Source organism: Phoenix dactylifera, chromosome 2, assembly GCF_009389715.1.
Source record: "Phoenix dactylifera cultivar Barhee BC4 chromosome 2, palm_55x_up_171113_PBpolish2nd_filt_p, whole genome shotgun sequence".
NCBI lineage: Eukaryota > Viridiplantae > Streptophyta > Magnoliopsida > Arecales > Arecaceae > Phoenix > Phoenix dactylifera.
The window spans coordinates 24,288,867-24,306,531 of record NC_052393.1 but is presented as its reverse complement, the minus strand read 5'-3'; the positions used below and the strand labels follow the sequence as shown (position 1 = coordinate 24,306,531).

General features: G+C 38.7%; 1 protein-coding gene across 1 annotated transcript; it reads left to right on the top strand.

The window, feature by feature from the left end:
- The first annotated feature begins 1,868 nt into the window (after positions 1–1,868).
- Positions 1,869–10,784, top strand: LOC120109929 (lanC-like protein GCL2). The gene is made up of 6 exons (XM_039123725.1): positions 1,869–2,070; positions 2,187–2,365; positions 2,453–2,564; positions 9,566–9,682; positions 9,776–10,090; positions 10,180–10,784. Exons 1-6 carry the CDS (start codon positions 1,918–1,920, stop codon positions 10,516–10,518), a joined length of 1,215 nt encoding a protein of 404 aa, XP_038979653.1. The 5' UTR covers positions 1,869–1,917; the 3' UTR covers positions 10,519–10,784.
- The last annotated feature ends 6,881 nt before the right edge of the window (positions 10,785–17,665 follow it).

Sequence of the window (17,665 nt, the reverse complement as noted above, 5' to 3'; positions counted from 1 at the left end):
GTACTTTAGAAATTTTGTTACTAAATAGAAAATAATTTTTAATTACTAGTGAAAGTTTTATTAGCCAACACTCTGACACACAAAAAGTTTTACTACCTACAGCGATGCTACACAGGATCTAAATGAATGCTATTATATGTTTATTACTTTTTGAACTTATATTTCTTTCTTCTAAAAAATAATAAGAAAATTTTGAGAGAACTATATACTGGCATGGGTAAAAATTTTTAGCATCCGATTGATATCCATATTCATATTTATATTTGGCAAATAGATATAAATATGGATATAGGTATATTCATATGCTATACATTTTTGACCCTAGTTGTAACTTTAGAATAGAAAAAATCTATATTAATATAAACAAACGAGTTGTAATGTATATGCAGATGCAAGTGGCTATTAAATATTTTATTTTTAGGATAGTTTAAATAAAATATAAATTTTAGAAAGATCTAAAAATAATTAAGTTATAGCTAACTTTTTCCTAGTTCATAATATATCATTGTTGTCGGTTGGCTCAAAAGTATATCCCTCTCTCCTCCCTTCAATGTTTTTTGCATCTGTATATATGCTAAGGTTTTTTTTAGAAGTTTATGAAGTCACTTTTTCTATAGAAATCTAACATGCTTTTGAAAAAAATACGATTTGTTTTTGTAATTGAAAAATCGAGAAAACTAAGCTGCTTTTATATAGTTTAATTAATTTAAAAATAAATTATATTTATTTGTTTAGTAGTATTAATGAAACACGCATTGCACCCAACTGTGTAATAGAAACTAATATATTTTTTTCTTTCTCTTTGCTTAATAGAGGCAATGGTCTGAAGGATAGATGGGCAACTCTTCTCGAATGCTCGTAATCACCCAAATTTATGATGCTGGTGGGATTAAATCTCAAGTCACTTGATAAACTTGTCTTAAATCTCACAAGCTTGTTACGTTTGGTGAGCCAACACCATTTATTTTTTTATTTTTTATTTTTTATTTTTTTTGCTTGTAAAGGTGGATGGATCATATCTAACGAGTACGGATGAACTAAATAAAACCAAAAAACAAAATACCTCAGAGTGCCGGGGCAACTCTCCATCACCAGCTTATAAGAAACTACCGAAGTGACTAACTATATAAGCAGCCATCCAATTCACAGCCCCATTAGCTTCACGGAATACATGCTTGGCCTGAAAGGCCCCACCATCCCTCACTATCGCCTAGATATTTCGGAGCAAAGGGTGAGCCAACACCTTCAATGCTTAATACTCTAGCCATATTAAACCTAGAGGATCAGCATGAAATTAGTTTTGTACCTAAAATCTATCATCAAACTGTAGCTCTAGAGCTATTACTCAAAGAATCAACCTTGTAGAACTTCATCAAGTTGGGATCATTAATGGCCACTAAGCTTCATACACTAGAATTAGGCTAATCTTTTTGCTGATGTATTTCTAGAGTTAGAGTTCATCTTTAGTAGAATTCGAACTACAAAGAAATTTCGGCGGTAGGATGCTAGCAAAGTTGTAGGTCCTGAATAAGTGATTGTCTGATAATGAGCAAGAAATATCTGATTTTCTGCCAAATAGAATTTATTGAACTTATAATTTATTAGATACTTTTTATGAAATCAAAATCCTTCTTTGATAAATAATCACTATGAGTCAAACTCAATAAAATTTGATCAATCCTTTTTTCTATCATTAAGGTGGAGAATTGAACCAAAAATTTTCTTTCTTCATCATCAATCTAATCACTGTTTGCTATCTTAGATTCCAGCGACTTTAGAGACAGTTCCAGGTGTAGCGTATTCACACAGCCGGTGTCTGCATCCCATCCAGCGACTTTACAACATTACTTCTAGATCATTTCAGCCACCACCGAGCAAGCGGATAACGGGCGGGGCAAGCTATTGCAGCGGAGAAAGATGGCGGATCGCTTCTTCCGTAACGAGATGCCGGCTTTCGTGGAGGAAAAGGAGGGCATCCTCGCTCCCTCCTCTCTCCACAGCCTCCTCTACCTTTCCTACCCCAAAACCGCCGACAAACTCTTGCGAGCTGCTCTCGATCTCAAGGAGAAGGTCATATTTTCTTCTTGCTCTCAACCATTCCTTGGTCTGGTTGGGATGGGGTTTGGGGCTCGCGTGGTCACAGCAATTTCTTGCGCACCTTCTCTTTGTGCTTTGGCTTGTTTCAGGTCGTGAAGGAGACTTGGGTGCGGTTTGGACGGCGTGCGAAGGATTTCACACTTTATACAGGTGCGCTCGGGACTGCGTTCTTGCTGTTCAAGGCTTACCAAGTCACCAACAATCGAGGCGATCTCAGCCTCTGTAGTGAGATCATCAGGGCTTGCGACGTTGGCTCCCAGGGTGATCCGTAAGAGTTTAGGCCCTTTTTTTTGTGTTTAGTGTTGTTGGATTATGGTTGCTTGATCTGTCGGCATGTGAATTGGGATTGGAGCAGGCATGTGACGTTTATATGCGGGAGGGCGGGTGTGTGCGCTCTTGGTGCGGTGGTGGCGAAGCATGCCGGAGATGAGGCGCTGCTCAACCACTATTTGAGCTCATTTAGAGAGGTAAGACTTGGCTTGTGTGCTAATTTTTAGTTTACTGCAAGCAGAAGTAGCCTACCTTGAGACCAGACTGATCTACCAATTGAAGTTTGAGAAGTCATGAAAACAAATCTATTGGTAATTTTTCAGTGTTATATGCACATGAAGAATGATTGAGATGCTAGAAGTGAACTCTCATTTCTAAAACCTCATGAAATGAAGCAAGATTGAGGATTTAGAAGGCTGTAGAGACTAGACAGAAAAATGTCTTAGAGATGGCAATATAAGCAGGTTATTCCTCCAATTGTCCTATATCCAATTTATGCCTCCAAAATGCAAAGAAGAACCATGTCAAACAATTTGTTGATGGTAATTGCTGCATTTGGACGACCAGGTGTTCCTGTAATGCTGAGGCAAAGGATGGGAGCTTATGTGAATTTCTAAGCTAAACATATTGAAAAAACTAACCTTGCAAATATATATAAAAAAACCAGAAAGTTCAAAACAAATTAGAATAAATTGAAGAAAGCAAAATGTTAATTAAATAAACACATTTCCGTTTGTTTGAGAACCTATTTAGTGTGACCTGACATGTGACTAGTAAATATTTACACTTTTTTGATACAGGCATGCGTTCAATAGCCAAAGGATATTTGTTGAATGCAGATCATTAGTGAAACTTATAATCGTAAATGATAACCTGCTTGGATTTTAATGGAGAAGACAGTAATGATTGTAATCTGGTCATTTACATGCTAAATATCTCAACATTTTCATCTGATACCCAACCTGTTGAAAGACATAGTCTGACCTGCTTAGGCTGCCAAGTGACTGGCACCAGAGAGAAGCAGACAGGAAACTGCCTGACTATGGTAGCTACCTTTTAATATAGTGATACAGGCTTATAAAACTGTTCCTTATTCTCATGCTGCAACTAATGTGCATCAATCCATCCTGATTGGAGAGAGAGCTTAACCTCATATTTAGGACTTCCATTGGTAATAAATTCAACACCCTGTGCTATAATATATAAAAAACAAAGATTATGTATAGCTAGACAATATCTTCATGCAAATGATCAAAAATAGTGTTTGGAAATTATTCTTTGAAGGTTTCCTTTTGTGATGTGCCTATAACAAGATATAGTAGGGTGTAATGCACATTAACGCGTTAGATGAGTCATTGTAAATTATGACTGCTGACTATCTTCTTGAAATGCTATAGAGAATGTCTCATTGAGATTAGGTGTTGGCTTAGGTTGGAACGAACTAATGTTTAAATAGTCGTAAACATGAAAGCCAACCAAGCTTGCCCAAAAGCGAGCACTACTGATCAAACCTTTTAAAAAATTGGCTCAACTTGACCATTCTCATCAAAACATGTAAATTCACTTAATCCAAGAAGCATGACTGACCCCAACCCATCACACACTTGCTGGATGACTTGATTGGACCTAGTATGCTTTACCTGCCTAACCCTTATTTTGTGTCCAAAAAAAAGAAAGAAATGGGGAAAATATGTCTTGATTTCTTGATGTGTAATTTAAAACTGTTTACTTTCTTAGAAATAGTAGATTCTTATTTCTACCTATCGACACCCCCAGTTGTTGAGGGATTACCTCCTTGCTTGGTTGCATTAGATCATAACTCGAAACTTAAACCTATCACAAACCATCCTTCGTTTTAACCTACCTAGCCGATCCATTCTATTCCAGCCCCAATCCAACTAATCTAATGTAATCCCATGCACACTAACCTCTTCTAGCTGATCTAGCCCAATCCAGTCGCAATCTAATCTAATCACATCCACTCTAAACTTTTTCCTAGTCGATCTATCCCCAAACTAATGTAATTCCACTAATCTCACCCACTCTAACCCAATCCAACCAAGTTGATCAAACTTGATTGCATTTGATCATGCCTAATCATATTCGATCAAATCCAATCATATCTGATCCCTACCTTAGCCACTTGATTTGACCTAATACTCTCATCCTCAGGTTAACCTCTACCCTGCCTGATGCACCTGATTGCATCTGATCAAGCTTGATTGCATTTGATAGCATCCGATTGAACCTAATTTGACCCTATCTGACCTTGTCCTACTTATTCTAACCTAATCCTATTCACCCTAACCACAACCAAGCGCAATTAACCCCATCTAGGGGACATGGCACATGCACCTATTAAGCCTAGATTCTTCCATTTGCATTCTAAATTGAGCTTTTCTTAGATCCAATTTAGGATTGTACCAAGCCAATATGTCATGAATAAACCTTAAATCCCTTGGTACTCTCACCCTACAACCTAACTTCTCATCATAATTGCACCTTGAAAGGAATCTTTGCACACTCATGGAGGGCAGCACTGTAATAAAACCATCTCCATCTTAACCTGCATCCCTCTTCCTCTGGCGGACCATTTGCCAAGTGGCACCCTCCTATCATGCTGCTTCAAATATTCCCTCTAATGAACTTGATTCCTCCTTCGCTCTCCCCTTACCATGTGTCATTTCTCAGAAACTCCTCCCAAAGCTATCCTTCCAACACAACATTATAGTCCCATTGTATGACAAACTTATTGTATGCCCCATAACAAATCCTATCCATTCTTGATGGTAATCCCATGGCATGCATTTGCTTGCCTTCGGTGTTTCTTGTTTGACCCCTATACCCTCTCTAAAGGATTAATTAGTTGTTAAGTCTCCCCATAAATCTATCCAAATTAACATCTTTGCCTCAGTTAGCCTCTACTATTAGATCTCTTTCTCCCGAGCCTACGAAATCTCAACCCTCCATTTTCCTCCACATCATCAATCCAAGAGAAGGTGGGAAGACCCAATCCTATCCTTCCATCTAGCACCTTTCCCTATCGTAAGTTCTCTCTCCTAATCCTAACACTTCTCTCTACCATTAATCCTAGCTACTCAATGCAACACTCTCTCTCTCAATCATAGCCATCTACCTCCTCAATAGGACCATGCCACCTCAAATCTTTTCTTTATGTCAGATCCTACAAGCCTTTGTCCTAACCATCATCTTCTCTCTACAAAAACCTAGCATTAATTCCTGCAGAAACACAACAACCCACCCTCCAACCATCTCAACTCTTGATTCATGAAGTCCAATTGGAGAAAACCATTTAATACCATTATCCTAGTCACTAGATTTATGGCAACTTCTCTCTTTATTCAATCTTAGCCTTAGGATCCCTCACCCTCCTTTATAAACACCCCTCATCTCTTCCAAAACTTCATAAAATATGCATAGAGAAATCCATGAGCAAAATCCTATTAGATATTAGGCTAGAATTGGAAAATCCTAAGCAAGCCCTACCACCTTGGAGTCTCTCCAAGATGCTAGTCCCATCCTCTTTTATCATCCTTCTCCTCTTCTACCTTCTATGAAACTTTAACCCTGGCCCTCCACTAGCAACCCTTACAGAAGGAGTTATCAAGGAGTCTTGAGTGCCAACCCCCCCTCCCCAATCTCCCTCTCCCCTTTCTCTCATTCTTTTTCTTTTACGAGCATGCGTAAACCCTAGGATGAGTTACGAAACCATTGTCTACCTGGGACCTCCTCATGAGAGGGGTAGTGTGGTGTACGTTTGGGCTCTTTGCTACCATTAACCTAGGCCTTACCCTTTGTCTTATCCGTAGTTAAGTTCCTAGCTGCCTAAACTAGGTAGCTAATCTGAAACCTTAAAGAGGAGAAGCCCACACTACCCCTTCTTTCACAGACCAAAGATCTATAGCAGAGATTTATTCTTGCCAAGAAAGAGGGAAAGGGGGGGAAGTGTTAAGTTAGAGGTGCCAAAGTAAAAGCATGTGATCAGCTTGCAAATTGTTGTAGATCTTCACTCCAACAGTGGTCCACAATGGATAGCTAGGAAGTTTTAGAAATCAAGAGGAAGACAATGAGGCAATGAAGGATTTGGAGGATATTTCAATAAATAGTCATGATTTGTGGGGAATACTTATATTGTTTTCTTTTCAAACTCATTTTACTAGTGGCATTAAATTCTTTCATGAGGAATGAAATATCCATGTGGAATCATTGGATGTTTACCAGAGGTGAGTTTGAGCTTGAGCTTATGCATAAATCTAACCTGCAAGGATTGCCTAGAGGCATGACCTAGAATGAGTCATAATTGAAACTTGACATAAAATTTGGTTCATAAAGTTCACTAACCTAGCCCACTTGAAAGTAGCTTAAACAATTGCCTAGAGGCATGATCTAGAATGAGTCATAATCAGAATTTGACATAAACTGTAGAAAATCTGGTTTATAAAATTCACTCTGACCCAACCCACTTGAAAGTAGCTTAAACAATTGCCTAGAGGCATGAGCTGGAATGAGTCATAATCAGAACTTGACATAAACCTAAGAAAATCGGGTTAATAAAGTTCACCCTGATACAACGCACTTGAAAGTAGTTTAACCAACCATCAAACCAAGTTCAATCAAGTTGAGTTAGGTTATAGAAAAATGTTAAATAGGACCCTCCAACAAAATCAACCTATATAGACATTATTCAGTTAGACTAATTCAACACTCTCTTTCAAAACTTTTTTACACTTCTCCAATATGCTAATAGCATGACAGACCTAAAATAGTAATACATATTATAGGTTGATAACTTGTAATACATATTGAGTCATTCATAACACCATCCATCCATATGTCTGTCCATCCTAGTCACAAATTACATAAGGGGAGATTGAGAGAGGGGGTGCCGAAATGTGGGGAGTAGGGCTGCCATGGACGCAGGAGGGAGAGAGAGATGGATAGAGAGGGGGGGAGGGAAACTCTAACCCGAACCATTCAAGAGGGAGGGAGGGAAGGGGAGAGAGTGAGAGAGGGAGGGGGAGAGAGAGAGAGGAGGGGGGAGATGGGGGAACTTACCTGGGAGTGATGTTGGTGATCGACTAGGGCAAGATAAGCGCAAAACCCTCTAACAAGCAAAAGAGCGGATAAGCAAAACTTCGAAACCCTCGGGAGGGTTTTTGAAGCCAAACGGAGGTGTTGGGGGAGGGTTTTTAATTAAATGAGGGCTCAACTGAATCGAGAGATTGAACTATTCCAGGCCAAGTTCAGTATAGTTTGATATAGGCCGAATCGCACAGTTTAGGTCGGTTCGACAATCCATGTCAGAAATCATGGTTTGACGAACCGGCCCATACCGACCGGTTCGGACCGGTCCGACCTGTAATTGGTACGCCGGAGCAGTGAAAACCGCTACGGGCCGAACATAGCCGGAGCCGGGGAAGATGAAAAGAAGGAGAGACAGAGGAAGGGAGGAAGAGAGGGGGGAGGAGAGGCCTCTGCCGGCCCTCCGTCCGCAAGGGGCCGGCAGAGGCCGGGGGGGAGCCGGGGAGCCCACGGGGGCGTGGCGGAGGCTGAGGCTGCGGCCGCGTTCTTTGCTTCGAAATTTAGAGATTTGTAAGTGAAGTCGGCAAATCGGTTGCGGACTTTAAATTTGGAGATTTTTAAGTAAAGCGGCAACCGATTTGCCGACTTCACTTAAAAATTCTCAAATTAAAAAATCGATGCCGCGTCCTCTGTTTTGAAAGAAACAAAGGACGCGGACGCGGCCTTGGCCTCCGCCGCCCCCCCTCCCCCCCGGGCTCCACCGCCTGCCCCCCCCCCCTCTACAGCCCTCCGCGAGCGGCCTCTCCTCTCCTCCCTCCCTCCCCCGCTTGCTCTCTCATTCTTCTCTTCTTCCCCGGCTCCGGCGGGGAAGAGTGTTCCGATTCGGTATCGGTTTAAACCGGTCCGAACTGGAACCATGCTGGTCCGGTAGGCGACCGGTACACCTATCGGTACCGATACGGCAAACCTTGTCAGAAATATTAAAATTTTTAATAAGTTTCTAACACTTGTACTACTACTGGTTTTGGACTCTCATAAGGGCCATATCAGATAATATCATGGAATAAAAGATTTTCTAATACTTGTACTACTATGAGTTTTGGACTGCCATAAGGACCAAATCAGACAATATCATGAAATAAGAAGTTTAAGACCTGAAGCCGGCCTTAATTGAATATTGCATGACTGAAGCAAGTATATTCAGCTTCTGTTCTGAAGAGGCAGCTGACTCATTGTTCCCTGATATTTAATATTAAATTGTAATCAAGTCTAAATAATGCCAAGGAATAAGTCCTTATTCTATCTATATGGGGTTGGCATTGTGGATGAAGGGATATCCATTTAAACTTAATTACATATCGTGGTAGGCATTGTACCTAATCATGTGATAAGCCTTGCATATGTGGAGTGCCAGTTGGTGGGTAGGTGATGCGACTTTGACCTGAATTAGTTGCTAAGATAGATAAAAAGCCCATCGCAAGCTTCTATAGAGCATAGCTTTGATTGCAACAAAGTACCCAATGCCAACTTCCATTGCACCAGCCAAGTAGGTTCTTGTGCTCTTATTTGTCATACCCATAGTTGAGGTCACACTTTTAAGCTTTTTGACTTCTATTTTTCTGTTGAATATTCTCAAAGAACAAGGACACCTTTCTGGAAATCAGCATTCTACGTCCATAATAATGTAGCATGCCTGCATGCCAAACTGATAGCTAATTCATGAACTCGGCATTATCCCAGTGGTCAACCCCCTTTACCTAACGAGCAGAGTCCTATTTGAGGTCTTGGCTGGTGCATCCCCAAGTAATTGGATCTAGTTAGTTGTAATACTGGGTGGTTTTCCTCCCTTTCTCCAAAAATGGGAAAATCGGGGAGAAATCCTTTTAGGGTATGTTCTTGTTTCCATAAACCAAGCAATTTCTGCAATCTTTCAAGAGAACAGATATTACCAACAAGAACAATCAAAACTCTCCAGAGAAATCTTTGTTCAGAAAAAATACTCTCCAGAGAATTAAATGGCTTGCTGGAGTTTTCTTTCTTATTTTATCCTAATTTCATTTCATGGAGTGCTTTCCAGTGTGATTAAATTTTCATTAAGGTGATGCATACAATCGTGTTTGGTGGTTTTAATTAGTAGCTTTCTTTTTCTAAACAGATTAGGATGCCTGGTAAAGTTCCAAATGAGCTTTTGTATGGAAGAGTTGGATACTTATGGGCTTGTTCTTTCTTGAATAAACACATAGGTGAAGGGACAATCCCCTCAACCCACATGGTGAGTGCTCTCTGTTTTGTCTATGTGGTCGTCTCCATCAAATGGCTTTTTAAGCTAAAATTTATTAATTGTTTAATAACTAAACCTATATAGGGTGCACTAGCAAAGAAAATCATTATGGATGGAAAAAGACTATCCAACAGAGGCAGCTGCCCTCTCATGTATGAGTGGCATGACAAGAAATATTGGGGTGCTGCTCATGGACTGGCAGGGATTATGCATGTCCTGATGGACATGGATTTAAAACCAGATGAGAAGGAAGACATTAAAGGTACCCTCCGATACATGATTCAAAATCGCTTTTCTAGTGGGAACTACCCCTCGAGTGAGGGCTCCAATAACGACCGCTTAGTGCATTGGTGTCACGGTGCCCCAGGTGTTTCTCTCACTCTCACCAAGGCTGCTCAGGTGATCATTCTGCCATCACAATTGTTTGTTTATCATTTCATGCATCACTTGATCCAGACTTTTAACTGTGAACATAGTATTATGTTCAGGTCTTCCAAGAAGAGCAATTTCTGCAGGCAGCTGCAGAGGCTGCCGAGGTGGTATGGAACCGAGGCCTGCTAAAGAGAGTGGGAATTTGTCATGGTATAAGTGGGAACACTTATGTGTTCCTCTCGCTGTACAGGCTAACTGGCAACATGGAGTACTTATATCGGGCTAAAGCATTTGCTTGCTTTCTGTTGGACAAAGCTAACAAGCTGATTGCAGATGGTCTAATGCACAGTGGCGACCGTCCATATTCACTGTTTGAAGGGCAGGCTGGTATGGCACATCTCTTCCTGGACATGGTCAGACCCTCTGAATCAAGGTTCCCAGCTTATGAGCTTTGAACTTCCATGCACTTTTGTGTGGAAAAACTAGGTTAGGAGGTATATATGTCATTTTGTGCTTGAGATGTACAAATGAGAAGGAAAAATGTATGTGATAGTGAGGGTTGTCGAGGACGCTGTTCTTGCCACCTAATCGTGTGTCAGATGCTGCCTGCTTTGTATCATATACTCGAGTCGTACGCATGATTGTATGATATCTGGTTTTGTACTTTTTGATAACTCAACCTTTGTCAGATAGGTTTTGGATAGATGTTTCTAAACTCTAATCCATACCCAGCATGAAAAATTATAGAACCCTACTTTGGAGTAGTCCTGGCTCATCCTTTGTGATTTCAGACACTGGTTTTGCGACCCTCATGAAACCAGATAAGTTTAGACCACAACTTCAGATTGCTTCTGCTCGCAGTATGGACATATATCTGGATTGCCAGTTTCCCTTCATGGGTTTGAGATGCGACACAAAGCTAGGGGAGAAGAGAACAAAATAGAACTAGATAACAGATGAACAAAGGCTTGGAGCAGTGCACAAGAGTATGTCCACTGTTACATAGGAGACGTATTCTCTTCATGATGTGATTTCATGCAAGGAAGAGGTTAATGCAAGACTACCAGATGCAGCGACAATCACTGCTATGGTAATATTATAGTATTAATCAATTATGACTCTCAAGTCTTGTTCTACAATAATGGCATGAGATATAGATGACGGAATACTCCTTAGCTAAATTTTACTCACCGCCAAGTTTAATGCATTTTTCTACTTCGAATTGAGCTGAAGTTGGGCATATCCTTAAGAAAGAGTTCTGTTGTGGGATGGGGTTCCCAGTTTAGTCCCACATCGGCTAATCAGCGGAAAGGTCTGTGTCTTATAATGAGGAGGTGCAAAATCTTTCCTCACGAGGCGCCCCTACGGGGGACAAAATCGTGAGGGATGCCTAAGCCCCCTGTACGAGCTCCGCGCCTGCAGGTGGGTGCGCATCCCGTGCGAGCTCCGTGCCCACGGGGCTTGCCCAGAGCGGACAATACCTCGGGAGGGACGCAGTCGCTTTCCCTACTCGGCCGGTGTGTGGGCTGGTGCCGGGGTGAAAACCCCGCATCAGATGGCGCTAGAGGAAGGGACCCGCCCGCGCACAGACCTTCCCACTGGGGGGGCTGTGTTGTGGGATGGGGTTCCCAGTTTAGTCCCACATCGGCTAATCAGCGGAAAGGTCTGTGCCTTATAATGAGAAGGTGCAAAACCTTTCCTCACGAGGCGCCCCTACGGGGGACAAAACCGTGAGGGACGCTAAGCCCCCTGTACGAGCTCCGCGCCTGCAGGTGGGTGCGCACCTCGTGCGAGCTCCGCGCCCACGGGGCTTGCCCAGAGCGGACAATACCTCGGGAGGGACGTAGTCGCTTTCCCTGCTCGGCCGGTGTGTGGGCTGGTGCCGGGGTGAAAACTCCGCATCAAGTTCTATGGAAGGATAATACCTTTTCTTTCATGAAAGCATATAATAAAGTATTTCCATGTCCAATTAGTATATAGGAGTTCATTGCATTTCTCATGACCAGAACAAGAACAAAGAACATCTGATGGATGAGCATAATCCATTTCATTTGTTCAGGGTTTTTTCCCCCCTTCGCTTCATTTATTTTTGTAATGAAAATTTCTTTTATGTATAACGACAAATACTAGGTTCTGCTCTCTTTCCTGAATTTTTCTAAGAAAGGATTGCTTACAAAAAGGAAAGAAAAAGTAAAAGCAGAAAGACTGAGATGAACATTTTCTAAAGCAAGGTCCTTTCAGGTAGTATTTTAAGGGAAAGGAATGCTACAGGGATAATAATCCTATTAACAAGACTATTTCCTTTTTTTCTTGGTGGAGAAATCCTTTCCTTGATTGCTAGAATGACACGCGAGATAGGAGGAAATGGGTGAAACTCATGGTTACAGAGAATCTGGTGCCATGGATAATTTGCCCAAGTACCTTATCCTTTCATGCCATGCGGCTTGCCACCAGTGCAAAAGAATTTTGAAACTAGAACTGGCATTACAGCATTGCCCTATAAATATAAAACTGATAGAGGGTGCTTCTAGTGTGCATAACAAAACACCATTCCAGTAGGAATCCTCCCTGTCCTGGAGAGGGCATGTCTTCCAACCATGGTCATCCATGATTAGCATGATCGCCGTGCTGGGATAGAGCTCGCCACAACACATGAGGCAACAGATTAGGAGAAAATATAGCCTACACCACATGGCGGTGCACCACATCAATCATCTCGACTCATTTTTATGGGCTCTATTCATCATGCTCTCATGACTTTCTATGGTCCATAAAAATGAGACAAGGTGATTTGGCATGGTGCACCGCCAAATGGTGCCTGGAATAAATTCTAAATGGCTTAGTTGGCTCCATCCGCTCATGGTCGTCGTGCCGGTCACGAACCATCATAGTTGGAAGACGAGCCCTTTCGAGTCCAATTTAAGATTGGAAAATGATCCAAATCTAGTTTCATCTACACTCGTTTATTTGGCAATTTGATAGCCAATTGGTTTGGAAACAATTTCTATAATTTGTACCAATCATCTTTGCCACATAGAAAAGAATAGCTCCTATATACATAATAGAAGCCCCCTAACATAGCTCATAAAAAATATATAGATAATTGCCTGTAATGCTGTATTTATTTTTCAATAATCGCATTCATTCAACCTAGAAGAAGTGGCATATAATGCGACACTTATGTCTGAAAAAGTAGGCATGGCCGGCATCATATCAAGCAAATCCTCGTAACCAAGGGTGTAAACAAGCCTGACACAAACCAAGTTAGCGGCTTGCTTGACTCGCTTAATTTCAAGCGAAGCTCAAGCTATTTATGAACAAGTTATTTAAAAAATTTAGTGAAAATTCAAAATTAGTTGGGAGTTTTAATTATACAATAAATAATTATAAAAATAAATTAGTTAGATAAATAATAGTAACTAAAATTATATGTATAGCTAGATTAGGCTACACTCAACTAGATCTCCACTCAAACCCCATTAGGTCTGGATTAAATAATGAAGGTCCAACATCGATGATCTGAGTCGTTAGATGTGATCTACTACTTATACATTGCTTATGTACCAAAAACTATGTGACATAGAGATGCCTAGCCTATGCATCAAGTGAGTTAAAAATAAATAGTCTAAATAACACCAAATTATATATATATATATATAGAGAGAGAGAGAGAGAGATATGTATGTATGTATGTATGTATGTATGTATATTACTTAATTCATAGGCTAAAGGTCTCCAAATCATATAATTTTTAATATGTAAATAATTTTGAAGATAGTGGATCACATTCGATTGCTCGGATCATTAATTTAGGACCTCCGTTATTCTATGTAGATCTAATCAAATCTGAATGGAGATCTACCTGAGTGTAGCCAAATTCAGAACTCACACACTCTCTCTACATATATAAAAGTATGCCAAGGTAGTTTGAGATAAATTTGACGGTGAGTTAGCTCACGAACAATTTGGTAGTCATATTTAATTTTAACTTTCAATTTTTGACTTTTGCGTTACATTCTTTAATTGAAGGACTTTATAACTTGAGAAAAGGCATGCACGTAATACGCAACATCTACCGCACCACCTTGGTAGGTAGCGCGCGCCAAACGAGTGCATTCGTCCGATCCCCCCTCACGTTAATTTCACTCACCAACTGTCACTTAAAAACGTTCCATCCAATATTAAATATTATTAAGTTTATCATAATAAAAATATTGAAAAATGAAAGGAAAACCAATCCTTCCTCCGACTATATATATATATATATATATATATATATTCTTGTCGAATAAAAGATAAAAAATCAAAAAAAAATCCGATGTTCGCTTTCTGAGCTCACGTTTCATGCATCAATCCTAGGCTTTGTTTATTTAGGAAGAGATTATGACAATCATTATTAGATATTAAGGAACAAAAAAAGTCTTTTTTTCTGTTTAAATTGTTGTTTATTGATTGAAGAATTTTATTTTAGATGGGATGGAGTTCCGACTATTTTTTTTTTAAAAAAAAAAGGAGGTTGCAGCACCTCAACAATTTTATTAATGTTTTTTTAAGAAGGTACATCCATATAGATTAAACATTTATAACAGCAAAAAAAAGGGATATTGAAGACTTTTTATGAAGCTCTCAATCCCTTTTCTGATAAGCCAGTCTTTGCCTCCTCTGAAGAAGGAGTAATTGACCAAAAGGTCCAACAAGTATGAATTGGTAGAATGATAACCCAACTTTGGTCCATTGATCCAGGAATAATAGCATGGTTGAATCTACCTCGATGAGCACTCCGAATGGGTTAAGCAGCTTAATGGCAATTGTAAGTCCCTCCTAAATATCTCGAAGTTCAACATGCGACACGTAACAAATAGGTTAATTTATTTAGAACAAATGTTTGTTATTTTTCTTTTACGCTAAGCACAGTGAGAAGGTAGTGGTTAAGAGGATTATTACTTAATTAGTCAAAATATTGGTTTCATGCTGTGGGCACCACCTCAAACTGTTCATTCATTGGGTGCAATATTTGTAAATTGGTTTATCCTGATTGATATTGAAGTCATGGATGTTAATCCATTGGAATGATTAGATCATGATTCATTATCCAATCAAAGGTGGGACATAGAGAGGAAGGAATTAGTTTCATGTTTCTATAAAGAAGAAGAATGGCTCATAGTTTTTCTGCATTTTAGCTGAAAAAAGGAAAAAAAAGACCAAGAGTTAGAAAACCATGAATAATTCCCTTAAACAAAAGTAACTTAAGACGCATGACATTGAGGGTGCCAAAAAATTTAATGAATAGAAGTTGCCGGAGATTTGGTACTAGTGCCTGCTTTCACAATAATTCAAGATCTTAATGAGTTTGATAGATCTTTCTTACTTTATTCCTAGGAAACCCTTAATATATGTGAAAACTTTTCTTTTCATGGTCCATGGTAATGTAAATATCTTTTAGCTAGTTGCATCAATATCTGTGCTGATGTGACATTACTTATTAGCATTGTCCTTAAAATCAATTTTTGTTAATTTATATGTACCATTTTTACTCATGCTTGCATATCATTATATAAAAATAGAAGGTGTTAATTAGTTGAGTTGATAGAGTTAATGGATTTTAGTTACTCATAATTGGTTCTATCTCGCCCTTACCTTGATTTTAGCTAAACTTCTTCTATTCAGTTCTCGAAAGCAAAAGAAAATAGTAGATCTAAATCATTCATAAAAAGTTTTACATGATGTATTCAACCATATGTGCCTATTATGTTACCATTTTTCTATGATCGAATTATAACTTTACAAGATTTTTTTACTTAAGAATTGACGCAAGATAAATTCCCTATAAAATTCAAACTAGGCTGGATACAATAATAATTTCAGCAAGTAAATTATATAAAGATGTTATATATATAAAAAATCCATCCATGCATAGAGGAGAAAAATACCTACATGCATAAAATAAATTATAACTTTTTCCCAAATTGTGCTTGCCATTGATACTTGAAATTGAAACTAGCTACCATCTATAGGACAGTGGCCTTTTAATTCATTAATAATGGTCCATATTAAGAGAAAATAGTATGTTCTAGTGATTGAAGGAGCACCAAAGGAAAACCTAATGGATATGGTGTAATTAATTTTTATACATTCCATGTAGATAGCATGCTGTGATTATAACTATCTTGAATTTAAATTTGTAAAAATACCTAAATAAACAAATGCACGTTGGGATGCCCAATAATGACACTTTTAAAAAAGAAAACCCATCAATGAGGTATTAGAAGTGTTTTGTACTTAGATTTCAGATACTCATAATTATTAAAATTATCCATCTATTTTTAAATTTGTTAAGTCATGCCAAATATAAGAGAGGGCATTTACATTATATGCATTGCAGTTGACGGTTAAAATAATGTTTAACGATAAAAGTAATCTTTAAGAATAAATTTTATTAGTAGCCAAAGCATCACCCATAGCATTTTAAAGCATGCCAATTATAAATTAGATAAATAAAGTATTTATACAAAAATGAGGCAGTGAGATGCATTATATGGTAAATTTCATGAGGAAGATACATTCATTTATCTTTTTTATGAGATAAGTACAGAAATAATAAATATTTTAGAGTCGTCCGAATGTACTTGCTTGTTATTCACTAAGGATATATTTTGTTCATATTATTACTTTCTTGCAAACTAATTTTCTATTTTTAAGAAATTATCTAAAATTGGCAAAATATCTTATCTCAACAAGTTGACAACTTTTCCACCTGGGAGAGGTATAAATTTTTTTTAACCCATGTGATGATGCATGCTAACACTATATGATTCAAAAAAAAAAAAAAAAAAACTCCTAAAAGCTCTTTATCAATCACTGTCTATTATCATATTATCACAGTTCTTCTTGTCAATTTAAGTTCTAGTTTCGAAAGATTTGAGATTGTTAATATTAGAAAAGTAACCCCAAATAAAATATTATTAAAAACAAAAAGAGCATCCATTACCAAGATTAAGTACATATACGAGGAAATTTATTGCAAATGTAATCTTGATCATCCATTCCATCTCCATGTGGCTTAAAACAAAAAGAGAATCGCTATTTAATCCATCACAAGATGCCATGCACCAACCAAAACTTAGTAATCTAATTTCATAAATATAGGAAAAACCATTATGTGTACATTCTTAGTCTCCTACTCTCCTCCCCTAGTCATTGGATGGTCACTTTTTAAAATCCTATTTCTTTTTATCAAATAAAATCTGTGGTGCAACCTAGTCGTCGGAATTTATTAATCTAATTACTTTTTATCGGATTTTATGCTTCACTAAAATAACAAAATAACCTACTCTCTCTCTCTCTCTCTCTCTCGATTTTTCTCTTCCTTATTGGAAAGATTTTTCTGCAAATAAATTGTTTCCTTCTATCTATGCCATCAGCGAGCCTCTGAATCTTATCACCCAAAAAAAAAAAAGGAAAAAGCCTTGGAATCTCCCTGTTTTCGCTCTTCAAGAATCTCCCTTCTTTTGGTCTTTTATTGTCAAAAGAAGGATTTTTTTCTCAGCGACAGCGAAGAGACTTAACAACCGTCATTGGCCGCGGCTGGCCTTCTTCTCCCCG